Here is a 25,897-nt window from a genome sequence, read left to right as displayed (position 1 = left end):
AGTATATGAAGACGTGATGAGGGACATGAAAAGTAGAAATGACCCACCTTATATCTAATCTCTGTCCATCAGTTAGAGGTAATAGTGGAGTCATATTGCATGAAGATGATAGATCAAAGGTCATGTTTATACTTTATTCTACCGTGGCAATTTCTTTAAAACATGCTTTAATCTTTTTAAAAGGAAAAGGTAGCCTTGATCTCTTTGTCCAGTGAATTTGAATGAAACATACAATAACCTGCAGTTCAATGGACAGAATAAAAACGAGAGAGAGAGAGAGAGACAAACAATACAAGCCAAAAAAAATTGCAACAGCTTTTAATGTGAGGAAATATTGTCTTCTTAAGGGGATCACTGATAAATAAAGCCTTACGTCTCACAAAACACATTTTACAAAATTAATCACAAATTAAACAACATTGTCAGAATTTTACATTTAAACATTTATTAAAATATTTACATAGTATTCATTCTTCCTTTTTTCTGCAAGAAAACGTATGTACCTCAATGTACAAATGAAACCTTCCTTTCAAAACAAAGATGAAAAAACTAACCTATTCTCCTGAGAAAATGCTGGGTTGTATTTTAGTGCACACCATCATTTCTTTAAGGCTAAGCAACTTAAGTTTACACTTACGCATGAGAGACGGCAACAATGCGGTATCCCGTCTGGACTGAGTTTTCCCTGTTTGTTCCTGAGGACAAGTGTCGCTGACAGTTCTGTAAGGCCATAGGCATCGTTTTCCTTAAATGGCGAACCAATGATTCGCTTTGTGCATATGAAGAAATAAAAATTCCTGCACTGCGTCACTGTGTCTCCTCTGACATCATCACTGAGAGGTTACGTAAATGCACGGAGGAGCCTTCAATTATAAAACGCTTCTCTGCTGCCCCCTCATGGAAGAATCAAGTAAGCGCAGGCAAAAGCTGCAACGCAAGCCTGCGCAAATGGGACTTTGAGAGCATGGACTACATAAAAAAAAAAAAAAAAAAAAATTCTCATTGAACAATAAATAACTCAAAATCAGGCCAACAGAACGTCTAGCTGAACAAATTCCTGAAGGATTGCAAGGTGAATATTCACACGTGATGAGTGCAAAAAAGACACTCTGAGTGCAAAAACGGTGTTAATTGCATTATTGATATTTAGGTATGGTGCATTTGATCCATAAGGGTGGATGTATAGGTGAGGTACACTATCCTGCGTGAATGTTTCTCTCTTTTACCTGTCCAGCAGGTTGCTTTAAATATCCCTCAGGGGGTCTACAGTTCATACAGTATTTACAGCTTATCTGTCCTGATAAAGTCATGAAGAATTCAATGCAGAAGGATGAAAATCTCAAACTAGCACGAAATGCCATGGTATGTTATACAACTGCCCCAAAAACTGTCCTTAGGGCTTTATCTTTGGAATGCAAATGAAAAATTGATTTGTCATTTTCCGGGGCAAGGGTAACATGTGAATGGTGTTAAAGTGCTCGTGGCATTTCTAAGACGGGACTCCTTCGAGGAACTAAAATAGAATAGGGGTGATAATTACTAATTATTTTTCCCAATGGTTATTCTCATTACTGTGAAGGAGCTATCTTTATTACAGCAAAAAAACTACTGTAATAAAACACTATTTAAATGCAGAACAAGATTTACCTTAGTTTATAAATACTTTACAATTCAAATAATATATTACTACTATTTATACATTACGGTAATGAGAATCTGGGGACTAAATTGTTATTAAAATGATGTAATAAAAATATTCTAGAATATTACTGATTTGAGTTTGAACATTTTGTGAGAATGATTATATTGTAGAAGTTTGCCTAGAGTCTGATTATATTAATTTGGGTTTGGCAAAATATATATTTTTTTCATTTTTCTTTTGGTTTTGGGGTGTGATGCGACTAGGACATGTTTTGTGTGATTTATTATTTTGTAGAAAGATTGCCAGAAAAATGTGAAGAGGGCACTTTGGGTGTCTTCCCAATTTAATAGAGAGTCCATGAGAGGGAATGATGTGGACAGAAGGGATGATGGGTAAATCAGCAGAAGAAGATCTCTCCGTCCATTGAAGGCTCTGTCAGGGGCAGCAGGTGTGATGCTGGACACAAAAAACAGCAAGATTTTAGGAGAAAATTTATCTATACTGTAAATACATAACACACGACTCAGAAATCCTATTAGACCTTCAAAAGCAAACCCTTTCCTTCTGGAAACATGTGATGTTCTGTTACAGAGAACTTGTAAGAACGGATACAGCGGTAGAGGTTTGCAGGCTAATTGAATCAATTATTTATCATTATCTCTATTGAATTAATCTGTGTGTGTGTGTTCACTATGTTCACCTGCATCCTGAGGAGGATGGCTCTTACTCTTCTTCTTCTTTTTGTCCTTCTTCTCCTTGGATGAAGCCAGCTGAAGCAGTCGTGTGGGGATCGGGTTTTGTCCTTCTAAGCTCTGGGTTTTGCTGCCCAGGGAGAAGAGGCTGCGGCCCTTCTGTTTGGAGTCCATCCTGGACAGAGAGTTCTTCCTGGGGCTGGACGGTAAGTCGCCCTCCCCGATCTCTCGCTCGATGGAGCTGCTGCTCTGGAGCTTCAGGGAGTCCTCTGATGTGCTGGAGGGCGTGCGCTGAAGCTGAGCCTGGGGAAGAAATTAAAAGAGAATAAATGGTTACGTTAAGGTGCAAAACACATGTTCTGTAAGCTTGGAACTTGTCATTAATTATATTCTTCTTATATGTAGGGTAATATAAAAATTTGGGCAAATATTGATAAGCCAATAAATATACATATGTGTGTGTGCATGTTATGGCAGACAATATATAAATGGCCAATGTTAAACTTCTATACTATTTTGACTAAATACATTTAAAATGATATTATATACAATTGGAGGCAGTACGTTTTTTTATTTGTTTTTGTAGAATAAATTAATTATTTTAATCAGTAAGGCGGCAATAAATTAAGTAAAGACTCACATTTTCACAAAAATATGTCTATTTCAAATGAATGCTGATATTTTCCATGGAACAAAAAAATAATCATGTGTGAAGGATCAAGTGACTCTGAAGACTTGAATAATGATGCTGAAAATGCAGGAATGCATCACATGAATGAATTCCATTTTTAAAACATTCAAATATAAAACAGATAATTTCCTTTGTAGTAATTTTTCACAATTTTACTGTTTTTACTGTATTTTTGATCAAATAAATGCAGCTTTGCGGAGCATAAAAGACTTTTCAAAAACATTCTTAAGATCTCATACTTTTGAACTGTAATATAATTTCCCCATTTGAAAGTATGTCTATCTATCTATCTATCTATCTATCTATCTATCTATCTATCTATCTATCTATCTATCTATCTATCTATCTATCTATCTATCTATCTATCTATCTATCTATCTATATGTGTGTGTGTGTATATGTATGTATTATTTATTAGTCCGCATTCAAAGTGCATGGTAAGAAAAAATATTTTTATTTCGAAATTAACTATTGATTGCATTTAACAGTGCTATTATCATTGTTTCTAAAGTAAAAAAAAAAAAAAAAACATCTAATATTGTCCAATACCTGATACAGTACCAAAGTATTCTGCATCCCTAACTTGTGATATTTTTTAGCATGCAAGTTTTTATCTCATTATAAAATGTTTTTCAAGATGCTATTTCAGTAGTCAAACATCTGTCAATGGTTCATGTCAGGTCAAGTTTAAAACTAGACATTACTAATCTCATCCCATTTTATTCAGTCCTAAACGGTCACTGGATAAATTTGCCTGTCTCACACTATTTCTAATGTGTTTGAATGCTCTCAGTGCCAAAGAGAGAAGAATTCTCAATAAAATACTGCATGAACAAAGATGATGTGAAGTTTACTATTGTGAATGAGTTACAGTAATGAGTAATGCACAGATGATATGGAGGCACAAAACCTTCTTCAGTGTGCAGTTGAAGACTCACCTCCACCTCGCGGAGGTGCTCCACTCTCTCCAGCTCCCTCTGCAGCTGCTCCCTGTCCCTCTCCAGCCTCCTCTGAGCATCCCTCAATCTCTCCAGATCCCTCTGATAGTCCTCCTTCCTCCCCAGCAGCTCCTGCTGCGCCTCCTCCAGCTCCTTGTTCCTCCTGTGCATCTCCTCCTCCTTCACGTGCAGCAGCACCTCGCGATCCGTCAGCTCCTGCTCCTTCACATCCCACTCTTTTTCCTTGCGCCGCTTCTCTTCAGCGTGGGCGGCCTGCTGGCGCTGCAGAGCCGTGGCCTCCTGTCGGTGCCGCTCTAAGCTGCGCTGTTTCTCCTGCTCCACCAGCGACGGGGGACGAGAGGAGGAGCGGGACGGGGTGCGCTCGCTCAGGGCCTGGCGCTGGTCCTCGATAAAAGTGTCCTGCTGCAGCACTACGGCCTGCAAACAAAATCCATAGATTAACCATTTAGATATTGTATATATATATATATATATGTGTGTGTGTATGTGTGTGTGTGTGTATTAATACACACCTGAAGTAAGCTCAGGAGGTCATGAAGGTGAGAGACACTAGTCAGGATCTGCTGTCAGGAAACACAAGCCATCAAGACAGACAGTCATTTGTCTCAATCTCAAAAAAGCAAGTAAAAAGTCATGAAAATGTATATACTCATCACAAAGGATATATACAACTGAAAATATCTTATTCAAGGAGTCATGTTGAAAATGTTTTACAGAAAAGTTGTCACACATTATCTGTTACATTCTGCCCAAATACACTTTAATTCTTTCCCAGTTCTGCGAGCTAAAAGCATCATCCACAGCCCCAAGGAGCGCTGAAGGATAACACCCTGAACTCTAAAAGAAGCATTACCTCGCTGTTTCTCTTCAGCAGGAGCTGCAGGTTGGCGTTTCCTCCCTGTGGAGCAGACAAGCAGAGACTGCAGCTTTACTCAGCCCAGCAGAAGACAGAGCAAAGGCCTGAGCCCAGCGCACTGCTGCTCATTACACACATGCTCCTAATAGACGCTTATTCATTCTGCCCTAATGACTCCCATTAGCTACAAAACCTGACGGGATGTTATGACAGCACTTGACACTGGGGGGCAGGGTGACTCAGTTTGGGTCTGTTTATTGGGATACAATTTTAAAAACAAAGAAAACACGCATTTATAGTCTTTGTGTGACTTTATTAAGAACAGAAGTCCAGCAGTCATTAGAAATGAATATTGAAGAAAAATAAATCACGCTATTTCTAAGAGTGCCGGATTCACCTGGATGTTATTGATTTATTTATTCACTTTCTAACGCCATGCCTTTAACCTGGATGTTGTGCAAACAAAACTGTGGCAGAATGTGTAAAACAATGAATTTAAAACCAGCAAGCTTCCAGTCGCATTAACTTAAAAACAGATAAGTAACAATCCTACTAAAGTCAGAGAATATTACAATTAATGAATAGACCTGATTAATATTCAGATTAGTTCTTCGTATATGTGACTGATATGAATCCATTAAAACGGAAAATGCCTTTGTTCAGACTCAACAGCTTACATGGTGAGACTTCAGTGAGATATTTATATTGATAAATGTATAACATTACTGTTGAAAAGTTTGGGTCTGTAAAAATGTAAAATATATATATTTTGAAAGTAGGCATAACATTCATTTATTTGATTAAAAATGCAGTAATAACAGCAATATTATTTTTTTTATAATTAACAAGAAATAATACTAATAATAATGATGATCAACTAAATATAAAAGAATGTTTCTGAACTGACATTAAAAATATTATTACCTTTTTCAGTACACTGTCAGATTCTGTCCTCCGAAGATCTTCAGCTTCCTCTTTGTCACCATCTACACACACACACACACACACACACACGACTTGTGAGCAGGATCGAATCAGCAACTGCTTCACATACAGAAGATTTACAATGTTTTGTGAATGAAATGAAGAAGAAAAAAAACACTTGGTAAAAGAGGTGCATAAAGTTGTTTTGTAAGCTATACAGCCTGAATAGACACATGAAGACATGAAATGCCTCACGTTTGCAGATGTTCATCTGGTGGCTGTCAAACCCTCCGAAGGTCTCGGCTCTGCGTGGCAGACACACGGGTCCCATGTTCCCCGGAGCGCAGGCCACCTGCTGTCCCACCGCCCCTCCCAGACTGCTGTTCACCAGCGCCTGCAACATCTCCACTGCCACACACACACACACAAACACGTCACTAACCGCATTATATTAAGTGAGTTACTAGCCCTGGTAGAACATTAGAGCCGGAAATGAGATGTTGCCCCAGCTGCCACCAAACACAAATAACTCATAAAGAACACATCAGCTTCCAGACAACAGGTGAGGAGCAGCTGAAGACGCTGGTGGCATTTCTTACCCTCTCTGAGAGCGTCCATCATGACGGGTTCCCCCTTGGGGACGTCCTCGTTGTTGGCCCTGAAGAACATTTTGATCGCTGAAGCGGTGTCGTCGGACGAGCCGCACATTTCACGGAAAAGCTTCATCTTCTCCAGCAGGAGTGATACGATCTGTTCATCTTTCCTCTGGAGCATGTCTAATAAACAAAGGAGGTTGTTTTGTTATTTGCTGATTTATCATGGCTTTAATGCTTCTGCTTACATTAAAGAAAATAGCAGTGCAAATCTATAAACACAAATTACTAAAAAACAATTTTGATAAGTTTTTTAACTTTTTAAATTATTCATTTATACTATAAAAATATATGGTATATTAATAATAATATATATACACACACACACACACACACACACACATATATATATATATACACACATATATATATATATATATATATATACATACTACACAAACTATGAAAAAAGGCAAAGAGCTAAACTAACAGAAAGCAGGCTGTCACCTCTCATTTCTTTTGTTTTTGTTTCAAGCAGCTTCCTGTCTTCTTCTGTTTCACTCGGGATCCCTTCATCATCATCCTTTTCTCTGTGTGAACACACACGCAAAATATTTCACTTGATAACTTTTTGGGTTTGAATGATACCATTAAACTACCCTTGTCATTTTTCAATAATTTTTACTCTGTACTTTAAGATAACGGATTTTTAAACAATCAACAACAGAATTTTTTTTTTTATGCATATTATTTTTGTCTTCAAGTAAATTATCTAAATATCCATAAACCAAGATGATCAAGATGTCTACAAAGTCTACAAAGACAATATAATTTAGTATTTTTCTTAGTTTAATGAGGTTTGTGCTTTAAATGAGAAAACAGTTTGTTAATGATCTATAGATTTAGTTTTAGATTTATGCATGGCACAAGAAAAAATTATATGCATTAGAGTTCAGAAATGTGCTTTGTATACAATTTTGCTTCCCAAATATCTCGTTTTCAGCTTTAGCTATTTCTTCAATCATTTGCAGTGTATGTCCCTGATGTAAAGGTAAGTTTGTGTATATCTGGTACTCACATTGAGTGCATGGCGTCCTGAATGAGCTGCATCCAGGTGTTGCGCTCCTCTCGGGAACTGGCGTGTACCTCCACCATCTCAGGGTTTGCGATGCCGGCGGTGATGAGGAAGAGGCCGCGCTCCTCGTGGGCCACCTCTCGCACGATCAGCTTCTGCAGGGAGATAACGGTGGCTCGCTGGTCCTGTCGATGAGAAGAGGACATGTGAGACACAGAAGGAGGAGGGCGGAGCAAAGCCCAAACAATATGCAGAGAGAGAAAGAGAGAGATGGGAACAGGGGAGGAGAGAAAACAAACACTGTAGTCTAAAATGTGTCAGTATTTTCAGTCATATCTAAACCAAAGTATTCAACTTGATAAAACATCATTTGGCCACATTTTATAATAAACACACTATTTCCTCAGACATTAGGTTAAGATAAACACAAATGTTTCTCCAAATGCAAAGCATAGGTCAATTTAGAAATTCATGATGAAACAAATATAAAGTGGCTGTAAATGCAACTTTCTTTCTCAGTGCGTCATGAAATAGAAAAAAAAATTTTTTTAAAGAAAAAGCTTTCTTGAAACATAATGAAGAACGGAGGGAAGAAACTTGACTTGTTTTTTGAAACTTGTTTTTTTTTTTTTTTTACAATAAGGTTTCGTTTGTTAACTACATTATAGTTACCATGAATTAATAATAAACAGAACTTCTACAGCATTTGTAGAATGAAACCTTCATTCATGTAAATTTCGACATATACAGTACTAATGCATTTTTAAAACCTACGATCTAGTAAAGAAGAACAATCCAATCACTCACCAAAGATGCAAAAACATATTTCTGGTCTTTTTCTTGGAGGAACAAAAATACATCAGAAAGAAGAAGTGCATGGACATCTAAGGATAAAAAAAAAGAAAAGAAAAAAGATGAGGTGATGTTACAGTAAACTAAAAATTAAATTTTTATATTTAGAAAAATAGAAATTAATATCAAATACAGAGAAATAATTTATTAATACTATTTATGTGAAAATATGCAATATTTTGTGTGTACCTTTGATTAAATTGTATTATAATCTTATGATTTAGTGATAAAAAAATTAAAAAGTTAAACAAAAAGCTTTAAACTGGTGATTTTTTTTCCTTGTGAGGATAACGTAAATGAATAAATTTGAGCTAAATGTAAATAGAGATATGCTATAAGTGAAAATCGCAGTATTTTCTTAGTGATATCTATTTACACTAACCGCAAATAGCTATAGATTCTATTTATATTATGTTAAAATAGTGTTTTTCTGCTACTTATACTACTGATAGCAAACAGTAGCAATTATCTGTGCCTCAGTATAGTAGTGCATTACAAAATAGTATGCAATAATAATGTACTGAGTGTAAATTATCATTTTGATTCAAATTATTAAATGATGCCACCTTACTGGGACAAATAAGCCCACCCTAACCCAACCTGATACTTTCTTTTCAAACTTTAGTGTAAATAGACCGCCTTTAAATAAATAAATACTAATTCTTTGTTCCTTTAAATAGTTTTTCCTAAAAAAATATCAGTTTTCTTTTCATTTGTAAACATTAATTGAATGGTTTATTCAACCTTTCCCTCATAAAGTGAAAAATGCCATTACAATCACACATTATTACCAACTCTCAGTAATCTCAATTGAAGGCTGATCCACAGAGAGTTTTCCGTCGCTATGACGGATTTCCGTCAGTTCATAAAGACAAGAAATTGCTTCATTCCTAAATGATTCAACGGTTCGAACTAATCAATTGAATGAATGATATAGTGATAAAATCAGTGACTTGCCGCCACCTGCTGGTGGATTTAAGTTTAATTTTTAGCATATAATTTCAGTTATTTAAATCATTTAATATTTCTGTTTTCAAAATTGTATATTCAAAAAATTAATCTCCACATGAATTTAATAGCACTCACGCTACCTCTGAGCCTCATTAAATGCCTTGAAATGTACAGTACAAGCCACTTTTGTGTTCTTCTGTGCCACCTCTTTAGTACGAACTAATTTACTAATACTAATTTCATATGATTGGTTACTTATTTGTCTTATTAAATAAATATTAAATGATTTAAATAACTGAAATTATACACTAAAAATGAAACTAAATCCACCAGCAGGTGGTGGCAAGTCACTGATTTTTATCACTGAATCATTCATTCATTTGATTCGTTCCCACGGCTGAATCATTCATCTTTATGAACTGACGGAAATCCGGCGTAGTAATGGAAAACTTTAATCCCTGCAGATCGAGCACATGTTCAGATTTCAGCACATAGGAGGGTGTTTCATTTTTTTTTAAATGGAAGAATCACCCACATATAAAAGTTGTAAGAAGTGGACAGTTTTCTTCTATACGCTGTTGAAGAAATGACGTCTGTCAAGATTTACAGTAACAGAATTAGGGAGTTTTACCCTTCAGTCTCCCTGCAGTGTTCTTCAGCTGCAGAGGACCGTCATGGAGAAGCCTGCGACTGCGCAGCAGATCCTCTCGGGCGAACATCTGGCCACTCTTCATCCGCGTGATGGACTTGCTGTCCATACGACCGTAGATCTCTTTCAACCTTTTCTTTTTCTCATGCTCGTTCACTTTATTATCCACTGAAGCAATGATATCTTTCAACAGCTGTAGTGCCTGCGTCAAGTCCTCAAAATCCTTCTCTGTCTCTGCACAAACACACATAGGTTCGTATGAAATTGAATTGTGATAAATTCCTATAAACAACAAACCAGTCCACTTTGTTTCATTATAGTATTAGAGTGGCAGGATAAAATCCTCTTGAGAGCTATAATCCCCTTCTCAAATTGCCCCTGAAAGGATATTTGTTACACTTGATGCTCTAATTCACTTTAAAATCTCTTTGTTGGGAACGTGACCAAAAAGTCTTTCAGACTGGCTGTGCAACAGTTGGAAGTGATTTGTGGTAAATGAGGAATGTTTACACGCTGCGTCTCTGGGCCCATCCATAAGACAAGCGTGTTTACTGAGAGTGAAATATTGGAGCGCTATTTAAACACTGACAGACGAGTCGCTTTGGAGAACGAGGGCTTGACTTTGCTTTGTGCCAGCGGCTCTGGCTCAAGTCCAATTTTAGTGTCTGCTTGTCTCATCTCTGTCTTGTTTTGTTATTTCTTCATCTATGTGTATTTGGAAAGGACACCGAGAACAAACAAAATCGGAGGAGGTCACGACCTTCGAAAGTGGCCATCATATAGAATAGTACCAGCAAAAAACTGGTAAAAACTGACACTATTGAGAAAGATTTTTACAATTTTGAATAATTGTTTTCTACTTTTTTAACATTCAAAATGTTTAGAGTCTTTACTTAAAAGCACAAATAACAATGCAAAACTATTTATGTTGACATGAGCAATGTTTTGTGTCTAGCTTTGATGGAAATTTTAATATTAATTTTATGACTTAGTAGTAAAAATAAAATAAAATAAAATAAAATAAAATAAAAAAATAAAATAAAATACAAATGTTTACATGAGTGGTTTTGTCTGTTCTTACAATAACTTTTTCTAATGTGAATATATTTCTTTTAAATGCAATTTAAAAGGTAAATAATTATTATAAAATGTAATTTATTCCTGTGATTGTACAGTTACAATTTACAGTAGCTACTTCACACTTCAGTCACATGGTCCTTCCAAAAAAAAAAACATTTTGTATAATCTCAAAAGAACAGTTTTTTTTAATATATTTATAACATTATAAATGTCTTTACAGTCAATTTTGATCAATTTAATGCATTCTTGCTGAATACAAGTATTTTCTTTCAAAAGAAAAAAATAATTTATTACTTTTTTGTCTATTTATTATAGATTATTTGGAATTAGAGGGGAAATTAGACTGTGTCACATAGGTCTCAACATGAATCTGAGCTCCCACAAAATATACATTTTCTGCTAAAGTAACCATTTAGCCCAAACACTATTGCTAAGAATTGACTGACTGGATTCTTTAAAAATAAGATTTAACACTAAACCACTTAGTGGTCAGCAGAAGACGCTAGAACCCCTGACAGCTAAAGCTCACCTTTGGTGTGCTGCAGGATTCTCTGTAAAAGCACCGGGTACTTTGTTATGCGCTGAGTCACCAGTAATATGCACTCTGGGATGCCCAGACGTCGGACAACACTGCTGCTCATTTTTTTCTGGAAACAAGAGCACATTGAGGATCATGAGGTATCTTCGTGAATTTACTGGGAACAACGACCAGCATAATGAAGTGAGGCATTTACCCTGATGAATGCCTGGAAGTGTTTGTCTCTGGCGTGCAGCTCCTTGTAGAAGTTCACTGCTTCACTGTGTCGACTGCAAAATCTGCCATAGATCTTCTTCATGCTTTCTGCATTGGAGTCTGAGAACTGAAGCACATCATGTGGCATAAATCAAAACAGGAGCTTGGATGTGAACAATGAATCCTCTGTATAATTCAAGTTGACGTATGCTTGTCAAACTGAACAAAATGCCTTTTTTTCTTTTCATGCCATAACAACACTTAGAACTTCTACTCAATTTCTACCCTTTTTTGGAGATTCAACCCCACTAGTAAGCAAAAAAAGGTCCTTTAATTGAAACACAGAAACGCATTGATGTATATAATCAAATGTCCTCACCTGACTGACCAGCACATCTCCTATCCTGTTGATTATGAATCCATCCGTCTCTTCCAGCTTGCCTTCCTTCTTCCTCTCTAGCAGAGCACTGAAGAAGAACGAATGGAGCTCCAGGAGCTCTTCCAGCATGGGGAACATCTTCTCCACCATCTGGCCCTCCAGCTGGAGATCTGTCAGCAGGCCCCTACTGTACACATCAGACATGATCCGTAACGTCCGCAGGTGATGCATCTCCGTCTGGATCAGCTCTGGATTGATAAAGGAAGAGGATGTTTAGATCCAGACATCTGGAAAAGCAGCATTTATCATACTTACTGCTTCTGAGTCTGTGAATGAAGATGTAAACTCGTTGAGATATCCATGTAAAAGTTGGATACTGGCTGTTTTACATATAAAAGTCAACATTTTCACAACCAAAAATCAAATAAATCAATCAAAAATTATCACAGTTATTTTAGTATTCTTGAACTACTATTTTCTTTTTATTATTACTTTAATAAAAAAAACTTTAATTAGTTTTTATTTTCTTAAAAAAATGTTTGTGTAGAATTTGTTTTTATTTTATATTAATATAAAAATTATAAATACATTTTGTTTCATTTTTATTCATTTTTTTATTTACATTTTTCTTTTAGTACATCAAGTTGAACTAAATGAAAATGAGAAATATTGCTAGTGCCAATAAAGTACTATACATACAAATATTTTATACACACACACACACACACACACACACACACATATATATAGTAGTAAACTATAGTAACCCTTAATTAGTTTTTATTTTCTTAAAAAAATGTTTGTGTAGAATTTGTTTTTATTTTATATTAATATAAAAATTATAAATACATTTTGTTTCATTTTTATTCATTTTTTTATTTACATTTTTCTTTTAGTACATCAAGTTAAACTAAATGAAAATGAGAAATATTGCTAGTGCCAATAAAGTACTATACATACAAATATTTTATACACACACACACACACACACACACACACACATATATATAGTAGTAAACTATAGTAACCCTGTTAAGTAGACACTTTACTCTGGACACATTCTGCATTCATTTAAACAGAGTTTGTGAATAAAAACTCACAAAACAGCAAATGCTTTTGAACATAACTGGAAACGCATTCAATTCCTCCATTGTCCTACCATAGATGACATCTTGTCTCTTGATGACGTCCTTTTTGAGTTGCTTCAGATATTTCTTATCTATAGTAAGGCTCCAAGAGTCAGCCTCCAGTTCCTTAGCATCTGTTTCAAAGTCTCCCATCAGCCGGCTGTCAACCATCTCAGTTCCTTCAGCGACAAAGAAAATGTTTACCCATGCATTACTGGAAAAATTAACAGGAACATTAACACAACTTTACACTTTAAGTAGCCTTTTCACTGATAGCGAAAGTGAGGAATGACAGGAAATAAGAAGAACACCAAGACAAAACACAGGCCAGATTCAAAACCAGGTCTCCCAGATGAGCACTAAACAATTAATTACTTGTTCATTTCCCCCTTAAACATATCAGTTTGAAAGCTCTTTGAAGCTTGGGAGAGAAATATAGCTGCTTACCTTCATCTAGAGACTCAGTGGACGCGGTCACCTTGATTGGTCTGTGGAGGGAGTCTGTGGATTGAGACAGATACCACCTGCTTCTCAGAGGCGCATCGTCAAACCTGCAGGAAGAGGTCAAGGTGCTGTGGTTATAACAGTGAATCAGTAATGGTATCTTGATTTGTAAGAGTCAGCGATACATTTGTATGTTGGAAATGGCATAATACCACACTTCTCCTACAAAGAATGCAGTATGCATGCTGTGTACAGTATGAACATTGTCTAAATGCACTTAACATCAATATAACCCATTATATTTGAGCAAATGTGAATAATATTAGGGAAGCTGTGCTTGACTTGATCTTTTTATTACGATTATAATGTCTACATATATACATATATATATATATATATATATATATATATATATATATATATACATACATACATACATACATACATACATACATACATACATACATATATATATATATATATATATGAAATAAAAATGAATACATAAATATTAAAATATATCTAAATATTAAAACCGGACAATACTAATAAAATACTAAAATATATATAAAAATTTAAACCCTGACAATACTTTTTGGTGTATGTGTTTATGCACTAACATTGCAATATTGTTGATGGACATGCTTTTTGAGAGGTTGCTGCCGTGGAAGGGCATAATACTGGCGGGTCGTCTGGACGGGACAATCACTGAATGTTCCTCTTGGGAAAAGATAGCTGACCAGGGCCGTTCCCGCAGTGTGGACGCTGCACACAAGAATATCATGCAACATTAGGACATAAAAATCAGAGTATAAAAAGGGAAAGAAAGCCAGCAAACCCACATTTTGTTCGTAGAGTGACTTCAGGCATAGTGGTGGACTCTGGTATCCCAAACTGTCGTTTATGAAACAGAAAAAAAGGACTTTTTGAAAAAAGATTTGAAACAGAACACAATGCAAACACTTTTCTAGATGTGTAACAAAGCATATGGTACATTTAAAAAAAAAAAAATAATAATAATAATAAATAAATAAAAAACCTCAAACCTTCATTCTGCTTTTGGAACAAACTGGGAGGTTTTCTCTACAACTCTTGTGAACTCTCACATTGCAATCTGCAAAAAACACGTCAATAGAAAACATGAGGTAAGTACTCATTTGCAATTCACTTCTTCAATAAAGATGCTATTCTAGATGCTGCAAGCATACAGTATTAAGATGCAGTCACATTTGCAGTGACTTTTGTCTCTCCATTGAAATGAATGGGATTCTGTTGATATTTTTGTAGCGCGGAGCTTGTAGTGTGAACGGGGATTTATATTTCAGTTTTGCCACCTGAGCATAAACACAGCTTTTTCTCTTTGCAAAGATTTCTCCTCTATGACCAAACACAAGGTGGGAATATAGTTTAATACAAGTAATTGTGTTTGCTATTCTGGCTCTTGGTCAAAGTGGTAAAGGGAGCATTAGGGCTTAGGCTTAGTAATTCCTTCCAGTCAGGAAACTCCACCAAACGCACATTTTAAATGCCACGAACATCCCAACAAGCTCTAGAAATACACATTTGTCCTAAAGATCAATGATCATGTCATCAGATGGATCCTGGAGGAAATACTGCATTCATAAACACAGCAACACTTTCAAACACAAAAGAGAACTAATCTCAAATAACCTGAATCAACTATGTAGTGTATTTTCATTTTTCATCAAAAAAAGAATTAAAGGGGTAAAAAGAAAATTATTTTGTGTATTTGGTGTAATGAAATGTGTGTGTGTGTGGTTTAAGGTTCAAAAACATTTCCCACATACTGTGCATTATTGTTGCTCCTCAATGCCCTGCATTTCAGGAAAACGTAGATTTTTATAAAACTCAAAACTCATCGAAATGCACAGTGTTCTCTGATTGGCCAGCTATCCAGTGCATTGTGATTGGCCGAATACCTAAAGTGCATGTCAGAAATGTTTCTCCCCTTACCATATTTGGAAACACACTGCATCTCCATGACAATAAAACTACAGCAAGAATAAAAGTTGCAGCTTCTTTCTTTGCAATTATTCACTTTTATAAAGAATATCTTTGGATTTGAGACTTTAGTCTTTGCAACTTATCAACTCTGTGTCATTATCACGGAGCTTATCTATTCACGAACAGCATGTAGGAAAACAAGAAATCACATCATAGGACCCCTTTAAAATAACTGCATTTACGGTTTATAGTTTATTTACTATTTTTATATAGATATATTGGTCGGGGTATAAGGCTATGGACAGATGCAAAAAAAAAAACCGTACAGGATTTTTTTACACACAAATATGAATATGCAATTAAAATCTAAAACAAACAAAGAGGGGGAAAAGAGTAGAAACAATACAACAAAGACTTCTCCCTGAATGAACAGCATTTTCTCTTCAGCAGCTCCATGAGGAAGTGAATGATGTTATCAGAACTGCTTCCTATTTTTAAGCAACGCGTCTTTTGAAATACATGACACAACAGTTCAGACATTTTTAAAAAAATGTTTTCTTATTCTATTTTCATACTAAAAAAGCAAAAATAAATTTTATTATATGCATTCTGCTATCTTTTAAATAAAGATGATGAAAGCATATGCCCACTATAATCTAGTATTAGGGTATAAATAACAAAAACGGCATTGACACCCGGTGTGCATGTACTGAAACCCTCAATGATGAAGTGCTTCTTACTTGTGCAGTTGACAGTATCTTTAGTGTTGAGGGTTTTGTTGCATTGCTGGCACAAAGCTGGATGCAGCAAGCTTGACGTGCTGAACACGTGTCCATTCACTGATTTCTTCTCTCTCTCTTTGGCCTCTCGGTCTTTCTCCCGATTCTTTTCCTTTTCTCTTTCCTGCGCCAGAAAAAGAATAAGAAATATTACAACAGGTGACAGCCGTTAACACTTAGTGCTCAAATATGCTGAGCACCGTAATGGCATGTCAGTTTAAACCCATTAAATTGAATTGCTCATCATTTTCTTTAATGGCGTTTCTGCAAAGTCATTTACTGCACAACCCTTCATGCTCCAAAACAGGGTGCTTGTTTGCTATTACTAAATGTACAGGACTTAAGCACCACAGATTGGAGCTAATAAGTATGCAATGCAAAAAATTACAGTAGTGGGCACACCAGACAACAACCCTGCTTGTTTGTGCAATATGGTAAAAAATAAAAAAAGGTGCAATGTCATTTCAAACTGAGGACATGTTAATTGTGATTCAGTGAGTCATGAACAAACATCCTCTCTATAGTTGTCAAGTTCTCCTGTAACAAAATTCAGCTTCCTACTTGTAAAAACAGGCCTCAAGTAAAGCAACTGTACAGAAAGAAACAAATATCATCTGGCTTTAAACATGAAATATTAATTTCTAATGCACACCCTAATTGAAAAACACTACGATCAAATGTGTCGGTTGTGGATGAAATGCACTAAAAAGATCATCACTATGACAAATAAACAGTGAGCACGTCATTGGACTCCAATGTTAGGCAACTAAGGAGTTAACCATTTCGGAAAATGTGAACATCTAGAGGTGAGAAGAGACAAAACACACACACACACACACACAGACTAAACAAACCACAACAAAAGTCAACAGGGGAAACTGTCACTCTCCTCAATCGAGGCAGTGTCTGAGATTCGGCCTACCTCTTCTCCTTTCAAGCTCCTTATCCTCTGATAGCGGCCCTGCACCTCGCAAAACTTTCTATATAACATTACTGTAGGAGGCAGAGCCTTTGCAAGACTCTTGACTGAGACAAGAAGTTCAGCATCACCTCAGATTCAGGAGGAAGTGATCCAATTCGAGCTGGGAGGTGCTGTGACTCTAACTTCCTTTTTTTTATTGCACTGTTCTCAGAATGGCAAAGTGCTAATGAAATCTGTACATTTTGGAGTAAAAACGCCCTTATGAAAACATTTCTAGACACGAAGAAGAACTGCGATCCTTTCAGGGTATAAACTGAATGTTTTAAAGTGTATTCAACTCCAAAGATCCAGTAATGATGTAGAGGGATTGATTTTAGTGCTTCATTTTACATTGCACAAAATGTTTTCAAACATCTTGAAATCCGAGTCCTACATGGCTTTTGGGAAGTTCATAGTATTAATAGGAGGCCAATTCAGAAATAATATATGTAAAGTAGCCTAAAAAAAAAATATATATATATAAAAAATAAGTATTACTTTTGTGACCCACTTCACATTATGCCTCTGCAGTTTGTAAATAAAGTACTGGCCCTTTAAATGGGTAAAATGCTGAGCTATGAGCAAAGGATGAAACATTATTGTGCCTCCACTTCCTGTCTTATTTCCTCTAGTGCTCAGAAAGAACCTGACACAATATACTTCTCCATTCAGTTTAGTAAATCCCTGTCTTTCAGTTGATTGAACCGGGTGATAATAATTTGCACCCAGTCATCAGTATTAATGATCTGACACATGATCTAATCTACATTCTTGGAAGACAGGAAATGACTTAGGAAAAAAAGTTGACCACAAAAGTAAACTTACTCTGGCTTTCTTGTACATTTTGTTCTTCAAGTAGCTGAACGTCCGGCTCACTTTGGTGGTACTTTTTTCAAATTCTCCTCTTAAAGGTCCAGGTTCCTCCTCTGTGATGCTAAAAAACAAGATATAAAGGCATGAATTGCTGTGCTTCCAGTGGTTCCAGAAATGTCAATATGAAATGAGCCAAAATATTAATATGCGTCTTACCTGTATCCCATTGATCTGGTGGTACTGGTGAATGATGTCATGCCTACAAGCACAATGATGGAGTCAAATTAGCATCCACAACAACAAACAGCCTCCATCGCCCCGTGGTAGAGCCTGATTTACGTACACATGCAAAACTGGCTTTTTGAAAAAGAGTTCGGATTGGTTAAGCAATCGACCAGATTAAAACGACTCTGTGTGATTATCATATTCAATTTATATCATCAAATCATATTTAGTTGCATGTATAGGGGAAACATGATATATTAAAAATAGTAAAATTCATTAAAATAAAAACTAAAATAAAACAAAATGTTTACATGCGTGGTTTTGTCTGCTCTAATAATTTTTTATGTGATTATAAATATTTATCAAAAAATTCAATTAACAACAGTAATCGTTTAAAATAAAATAAAATAAAATGTTTTTATTTTATTTTATTTTTTTATGTATTTTTTTACCAAAACTGAAATTAATTTTTTCATGAAAACCAAAACTAAAAATGCAATTTTGGTCATTAAATTTGGGTAATTAGGTAATGAACACAGAATCTTTTTCAGGGTGTCATGTTGTCATTAAATTATAAAATAAACTATTCTCTTAATATTTCAGCTGAACAAATTGTACATATTTCAAAATATTTTGGATATTTTAATTTATTTTTGGTATTGTATAAATGTTGGATGGATGGATGGATGGAAGGAAGGATGGATGAATGGAAGGAAGGATGGATGAATGGAAGGATGGATGGATGGATGGATGGATGGATGGAAGGATGGAAGGATGGATGGACAGATACAAACAAAATGCGTCATTAAAGAAATGCTAACAGCATTGTTTCTGTCAATAATTTCAGCCAAAACTAAAAATTTGTTTTGATCGCATGTTTTTGGTTGCACTCTTTTATTATATGAAGGAAAAGACGGTTGAAAACTGTTCCAGAAAATGTATTGGTCTATAAGAGGGATGGGTTTCAAAGGAAGGGGGCATATTTAATCTATCTCTACATCTACTGTTCTGTGAATCACAGGACATCATCTAGAGACGAGACTCTGGAGGTTACTATGCTGAGGATGCCATTATCCTGAAGATCCTACTGCAACTTACTTATGATGTCCTCCTCATCACTAGATGAAGAGCTGACAGTAAAGACACTTTTAGATTTGGGGAGGAGCGGAGAGAGGTTGAAGGTAAAAGAGATCTGCCTCTTTCGCCGAATCCTTCCTATCGCAGGGCGGCCGCATCGGGGATGGAAAAATCAGAGCAAGTACTTAATAAACCAGATGATTTATGGCCTGAGGAAAGGGTGGAGGATCACTAACACAAACCAGATGAAGAAAACTAATTAAGTTATACTGTTACCACCTGTACTCTACAACCTCTGAAACAAGGAATTAATATGATGTTTCCAGTACAAAATCTGTTGTATAATCTATCCACAGAAGCCAGGGACTGGTAATAAAGCAGCTTTACTTACCATCTATGTCCCGTTGGCTGATGGAAAGCATAGAGACTGATTTTTTGAGGGGGAGGGTCACAGAGGGACCACTGCGTCTGAACTGATGGTACTTCCTTGATTTCTGAAATCACAAACTCAGATGCTCAGTGCTTAAGGTAAGTGCAACATACTGCTCACTACTTTTTCCACCTAAAGTGCTTTCAGGAAAACAGAGTGCTAGGGATTGTTAACAGTTTTTTGCTCAGGTTGTTTTATGTTGGTACATTTCAAATGGTTTGTGTATTTTAACCCAAATGTCACGGTTCAGAGACTCTTGTCTTACCTGTTCAGCTGGACTGCTGCATTCTCCCAAATCGGACTCGGGACCTTCTTCTGTGAGGGACTTCAGTGAGCCCCTCTCCTCACTCTCCTGCCTCTGAACCCCTCTCTGATTCTCGGACGGACCTCCGGACTGCGGTATCCAACGTTTGCCATCCTCAATCCCTGCTGCTAGACCCTCCAAACTATAACTACAACAGAACACATCATAAAGAGCTCAGTTACCCTATGAAAGAATTCTTTATTCTTTATTTATATATAAAATTAAAAATTAAAAAGAAAACAAATTATAAATAAATATAAAAAATAATGCAATTATTGTTAATAAAAAAAAAAAAATAAAAAAAAAAAAAAAAAAAAAAAAAAATATATATATATATATATATATATATATATATATATATATATATATATATATATATATATATATATATATATATATATAAAAAAAATAAAAGTTTATAAAAATAGTGTATGAAAACAAAAAAGAGAGAAAGAATTTTGAGAGCTGTCTTATTTAAAGCAATAGAAATAAAAGCAAAGCTGTGATGTACATGCTGTTTTGTACTTGCTGCTCATCATGTCTAATATTTCCAAAACTATCCGGAGAACTCTGGACTTTCACACATCTGTCCCTCACTATTTTTAAATCACTTCAAAATAAATAATGTTTTTACATGGTTTCCTTTTCACCCAAAAAGGCATAGGCATGTGTCTGTGTTCGGTGTACTACTGACCAACCAGATGCAAAATATGCAAAGTGGATGTTCACACTGCACTACAGCCAACACAGATGTATCCACACTAAAAATGCATTACTTATTATTATACAATATGATCACTTTTAGAAAATAACTATGATGCGCAGCTACTTAAATACTGCAATAAAATTAAAACACTTCTTGGGAAATCATCAGAAAGTACTAAAAGTGCAGTATCAAAATGTAGCTGGGTGGTCTGAGACTATACAAAGCTAACAGGTTTAGGCTATTTCTTTAAAGTCTAGTATTTGAAAATAGTGAATTTCCCCAACAGAATGGCTGCTGTTAGTACAAGACACAAAGACCTTTTCTCAGAAGCAATGTCATATACAAAACACAAGCTCAAAGCAGCACAGTGAAGAGCACAAGAGCAAACCAAGGCAAATGGAGAAGTGTTTTGGGATGCTAATATATACACAACCATGTATTCCACATTCAAACCACAAAATAAATTAAAATAAAAAACTCACTTACCCAAGAGAAATAATAAACACAACCATACTCTATGAAAACAATATATATATAGTTGCTAGATTTTTTTTCAAATGTGAAAATTTTAATTACATATAGGTCACAATTATTGTAAACCTAAAAATAAATACAAAAATTTCATAGTAAAAACAAAATGGAATTTAATATTTGACTTTAATTGCTGTAACCTGCTGTAGTCATGCCAAATCAATACTATTTTACATTTCAGTGAAACATTCTGAAGCAGGTTTGTTACAAACATCCTCTTACCTGACATTTGGACCAGTTACGAGAACAACAATATTAGTCATCATGTAACGATAAACAAAAAAAAACTACAACAAAAACTACACAGAAAAAAACAGCTCCTCTAATTATCTCGGCAGCAACACATCGAACCTTTAGAAGCCATCATTTCTCTAAGCTTTACCGAGGCGACTGAAGCAGCACAGAATAAGGCCTAAACAAACGCTTCACTTTGCTCTGACAAACAGGTAATGCAAATGATGATGCAAAAGCTCTTTGTGCTAGTTTAGAGGGGTTGGCTCTTCGGTTGGATTTACAGGAAGCTTGCACACAACGCAGTACCTGATGAGCTCTCTAATTTCTTCCAGTTCTCGACAGGGTTCACTGGGGCACCAGCTCAGACTGACCGAAAAAAAGGGGCACCAGTGGGCACAAACCAGTTAGAGGGTTAGTAGAATGGAAAAATGAGCATTTATTCAGTGAACAGTTTGTTGAAAGTAACTGGATAGATTATTGCACTCAGATAGAGCACAACAGCAGGGTTCCAGAAGTTCAAATCCTATTCATTTTTTTACAGAATTTTTATTTATTGGTTTTGTTTAGGGTTTTTTTTTTTGGGGGGGGGGGGGGTGTATATATAAATATATATATATATATATATATATATATATTAGTGCTGTCAAACAATTAATCATCGCATCAAAAAAAAAAATTTTAACAAAGTGTGTATAGTGTGTACATTATGTATATAAATACAAACACATGACGGTATATATTTAGGAAAAATATGTAATGTTTATTCAATTACTATTAAATTATTATAAATATATTTATACATAATATAAAATATAAAAATATTCATACATAAATGTATATACTCATGAAAATATTTTCAAAATATATACTTTGTATTTTTATCTATGCATAATAAACATACACAGTACACATACATATATTATGAAAACAAAAACTTTTATTTAAGATGTGATTAATCGCAAATAATCATTTGACAGAACTAATTAATTAATTAATTAATAAATAAATATATATTATATATATATATATATATATATATATATATATATATATATATATATATATATATATATATATATATATATATATATATATATATAATTTAATAAATATTAGAATAAAATTGCATGGAAATTGATATATAAATATATTTTTTTTTAATCAAAAATGAATAGACAGACAGACAAATGCTGTAGATAGTATGAAAATGAATAAATTCATATAAAATATACTAAATATATTTAATACAAAATTAAAAAATATATTTAATACATAAAACATTTACAAATTATAAAAAGAAATACATTTTAAATAAATGTATGAATTATACAATAAATAATTCAAATAAAAAAGATAAGTACTGTTACTTAACTGTAGGGAAAACTATGGAGAAAATGTATTTATTACTTTATTACTTCTGGCAAATATTTATTTATTTTAATACAGATTTAGTTTTTAAACCAAATAAACCAATTTCTCAGTACTGTGATTTCTGTGATACATGGAAATGGGAATCACTGTTGTGCTCTATAAGGATTTCAGATACTAATGCACTTCTCAAAATACTCAATAATTTAAAAGAAAACGGGATACCTTCTTCGGTAAAACACAGGCTTTTCCTCCCCTGCACTTCGTACAGAACTGTAATGGAAAGATGATGAGAGGAAATATGAGATATTTAATCTACTACGACTATAATAAGAGTCTCTGAAAGGTCAAAGTGAAACTAGTAAAGTATGAAACGTGAATTCAAATGAGTAAGAGAGGGAAGAGCGGGGTGAGAACGACTGCAAAGACATGAGGGTGTCACATGATGGAGAAGTGTGAGCGACGTCATTCTCAGAGCAAGGGATGCTTTGGTGTGTTGTGTTTAAAGTGTTAAAGCATTATTATTCAGTGTGTACTGAGAGAGTGTGAATTCAGAGCCTCAAAACCTGAAAACCCAAACACAATTTGGGCAGTTGTCTGTGAAAAGATGTACATTTCCATCATATTCATTTACCATATTGCTCTAGCATTTACAAATGGATTACAAATCCCTTTTTTAAAAAGATTTGGCAACACTTTACTTATTTACGCACATACATTTACACTACCATTCAAAAGTTTGGGACCAGGAATTGTGTTTAAATAAATTAATACTTCTATTCAGCAGGAATGCATTCAACTGATCAGATGGGATGGTCAAGACGCTTATAATGCTAAAAGATTTCCATTTCAAATAAATGCTGCTCTTTTACTTTTAAAGTATCACATTTCTACAAAAAATATGCATCTAGACTTCTATTTCAAGATGCATAATTATAAATGAAAATTATTCTTGAGCAGCAAATCAGCATATTAGAATGATTTCTGAAGGATCATGTCACATTGAAGACTAAAAATTCAGCGTTTTAATCACAGAAATAAATTACATTTTTAAATATATTGAAATTAACAACAGGTATTTTCAAATGAAATAATATTCCACAATTTTACCACTTTTTGCTGTATTTTTAAAAAAAATAAATACAGCCCCTGTGAGAATAAGAGGCTTTTAGCAAAAGCATTTAAAAAAATCTCATCGACCCCAAAACTTTGAATTGAAGTCTGTCTGTATATCATATGTTAGTACCAATAAGACATCTTGCATTGCAACATTATGACAACTAAGCATGACTAAAAAAAATAAATAAAAATAAAATAAATATTTTTCTTAAGAATTATCTTATAATATTTAATTATCATTATTAATTAAATCCAGTATTTTAAATACTACTTTGATGTTTAAATATACAATTTTCTAAATATTTTCGAATTCATATATTAAATAATGCACTGAGAGTCAGTTTTCACAGAGCAGAAAGTATGCATGGTCCTAATAAGAACCATGAAGTCAGGTACCTGCGCTGGTTCATCTCTTCTTCCCCTCCCTGGTTCTTCCCAGGACCCCAGCTGTGTCTGCGGAAGGGAGAGAGCGAGCGTACGGTAGGCAGCGGCCCCTCTGTTAAGCTGTCTTTGGCCTCCTCTTCCGCTTCCCCTCCGTGCCGCACCTCCTCTGAGCTCTCGGCCGAGGAGCTGGGATGGCCCACGCTGGCCGTGTCGTCTGTGGAGGAGCAGGAGACGGACACCTCGCTCGTGCTGTCGCCTCCCCCTACTGCCTCCTGCCCCTGAGCAAGAAACAATCAGACACACAAATGAAAAAAAAATGGTTCAACTTAAACAACTACGGTAGTTATGCTGCCAAAAATGTCATTACAAGTAATCAAGTATATGATGGTTTTTTTTTTTTTAAGTGCATCACAGTGTGACAGGGAAATTTTTTTTGAAAAGATTCTTTGCTCTTTATTATAGAACTATGCTGATTCTATCGCTATTATTTATATACCATTCTCAAAATTTTAGTTTCTTGCTTTTGTCATTTTTGTACATTTCTTTTTAACTTTAATAAATTTTTTTAATTCAGTTAAATTCGGATTTAGTCAACTTATTTTATCTCATTTAGATGCCAAAGAAACATTTACATTTGTGTTCAAGTTTGTAAGTTTTTCATCTAAGATTCAATCTTTACATTACATTTTACATTAGCTTTATTTCATTTAACAAAAACAATTTTAGATAGTTTGTGTTTTAGTTAATAACACCGATCGTGAAAAAGATTTGCATAAATAAGCAGATTTTTGTGGGGGTGGGGTTGTATTTCTAATTAACTTTCATTTATTTTTAATTCAGTTTTAGTAATTTTAGTATATCAATATTTAATTTCAGTTAACAGCAAAGCCGACGTTTCAAATTTTCATTACATTTTTTTTAGGTTTACCTTTTGAATCTAATAATTATATTTTATTTCAGGTATATTTCAATTAAAGAAAATGATTCTGAATACTTTTAGTTAACAATAAGAAAGCTAATCCTGAATCCACATACTGACCTATTATTGATTAACTTTTGAATCATACATGAAATTTAATACTGAAAAAAATAGACTAAAGACTAAAGTTTGCATTGACAAAAGAGGGTGCAAAATGTCAAACACAGAGCAATAATATCATTGCTTTATTAGCGTTTTGATTTTTTTTCCTCACATTTGATCAATAACACTCACTCCTGTCTGACTCCTACAGTGCACATCTGTTTCCCTCAGACTTGTGTGCATCTCTCACACTGCTGTCTGTCACTTTAAAGTCAAAAGTATGTCACTGAATCATCAGAAGGCTGAAATGAATCTGCTAGACTGACCGAGACG

The 25,897-nt window shown here is 34.8% G+C and overlaps 1 protein-coding gene across 6 annotated transcripts in view; it reads right to left on the bottom strand.

The window, feature by feature from the left end:
• Positions 1-302: 302 nt before the first annotated feature.
• LOC127961666 (A-kinase anchor protein 13) overlaps positions 303-25,897 on the bottom strand; it is a 62,433-nt gene continuing 36,838 nt past the window's right edge. For 3 of the 6 annotated variants that reach the window (XM_052560880.1, XM_052560883.1, XM_052560881.1), the window contains exons 11-38: positions 24,556-24,821; positions 23,266-23,313; positions 21,979-22,038; positions 20,163-20,349; positions 19,859-19,961; positions 18,382-18,424; positions 18,178-18,286; positions 16,353-16,515; positions 14,694-14,761; positions 14,490-14,541; positions 14,268-14,412; positions 13,651-13,754; positions 13,236-13,382; positions 12,077-12,324; positions 11,699-11,824; positions 11,494-11,611; positions 9,867-10,118; positions 8,240-8,316; positions 7,436-7,617; positions 6,865-6,947; positions 6,364-6,540; positions 6,020-6,172; positions 5,765-5,826; positions 4,838-4,882; positions 4,497-4,547; positions 3,964-4,401; positions 2,343-2,637; positions 303-2,098 (exon numbers count right to left, since the gene is read on the bottom strand). In XM_052560880.1, the coding sequence (XP_052416840.1) occupies positions 2,040-2,098; positions 2,343-2,637; positions 3,964-4,401; positions 4,497-4,547; positions 4,838-4,882; positions 5,765-5,826; positions 6,020-6,172; positions 6,364-6,540; positions 6,865-6,947; positions 7,436-7,617; positions 8,240-8,316; positions 9,867-10,118; positions 11,494-11,611; positions 11,699-11,824; positions 12,077-12,324; positions 13,236-13,382; positions 13,651-13,754; positions 14,268-14,412; positions 14,490-14,541; positions 14,694-14,761; positions 16,353-16,515; positions 18,178-18,286; positions 18,382-18,424; positions 19,859-19,961; positions 20,163-20,349; positions 21,979-22,038; positions 23,266-23,313; positions 24,556-24,821 (3,861 nt within the window). In that variant the 3' untranslated portion in view covers positions 303-2,039. The remainder of the gene's footprint in view (positions 2,099-2,342; positions 2,638-3,963; positions 4,402-4,496; positions 4,548-4,837; positions 4,883-5,764; positions 5,827-6,019; positions 6,173-6,363; positions 6,541-6,864; positions 6,948-7,435; positions 7,618-8,239; positions 8,317-9,866; positions 10,119-11,493; positions 11,612-11,698; positions 11,825-12,076; positions 12,325-13,235; positions 13,383-13,650; positions 13,755-14,267; positions 14,413-14,489; positions 14,542-14,693; positions 14,762-16,352; positions 16,516-18,177; positions 18,287-18,381; positions 18,425-19,858; positions 19,962-20,162; positions 20,350-21,978; positions 22,039-23,265; positions 23,314-24,555; positions 24,822-25,897) is intronic. The other 3 variants (XM_052560882.1, XM_052560885.1, XM_052560884.1) reach the window with 3 other exon arrangements.

Source organism: Carassius gibelio, chromosome B7 (assembly GCF_023724105.1).
Source record: "Carassius gibelio isolate Cgi1373 ecotype wild population from Czech Republic chromosome B7, carGib1.2-hapl.c, whole genome shotgun sequence".
Taxonomy (NCBI): domain Eukaryota; kingdom Metazoa; phylum Chordata; class Actinopteri; order Cypriniformes; family Cyprinidae; genus Carassius; species Carassius gibelio.
Note: the sequence above shows the minus strand (reverse complement) of the source record. Positions and strands in the feature narration are given on the sequence as shown.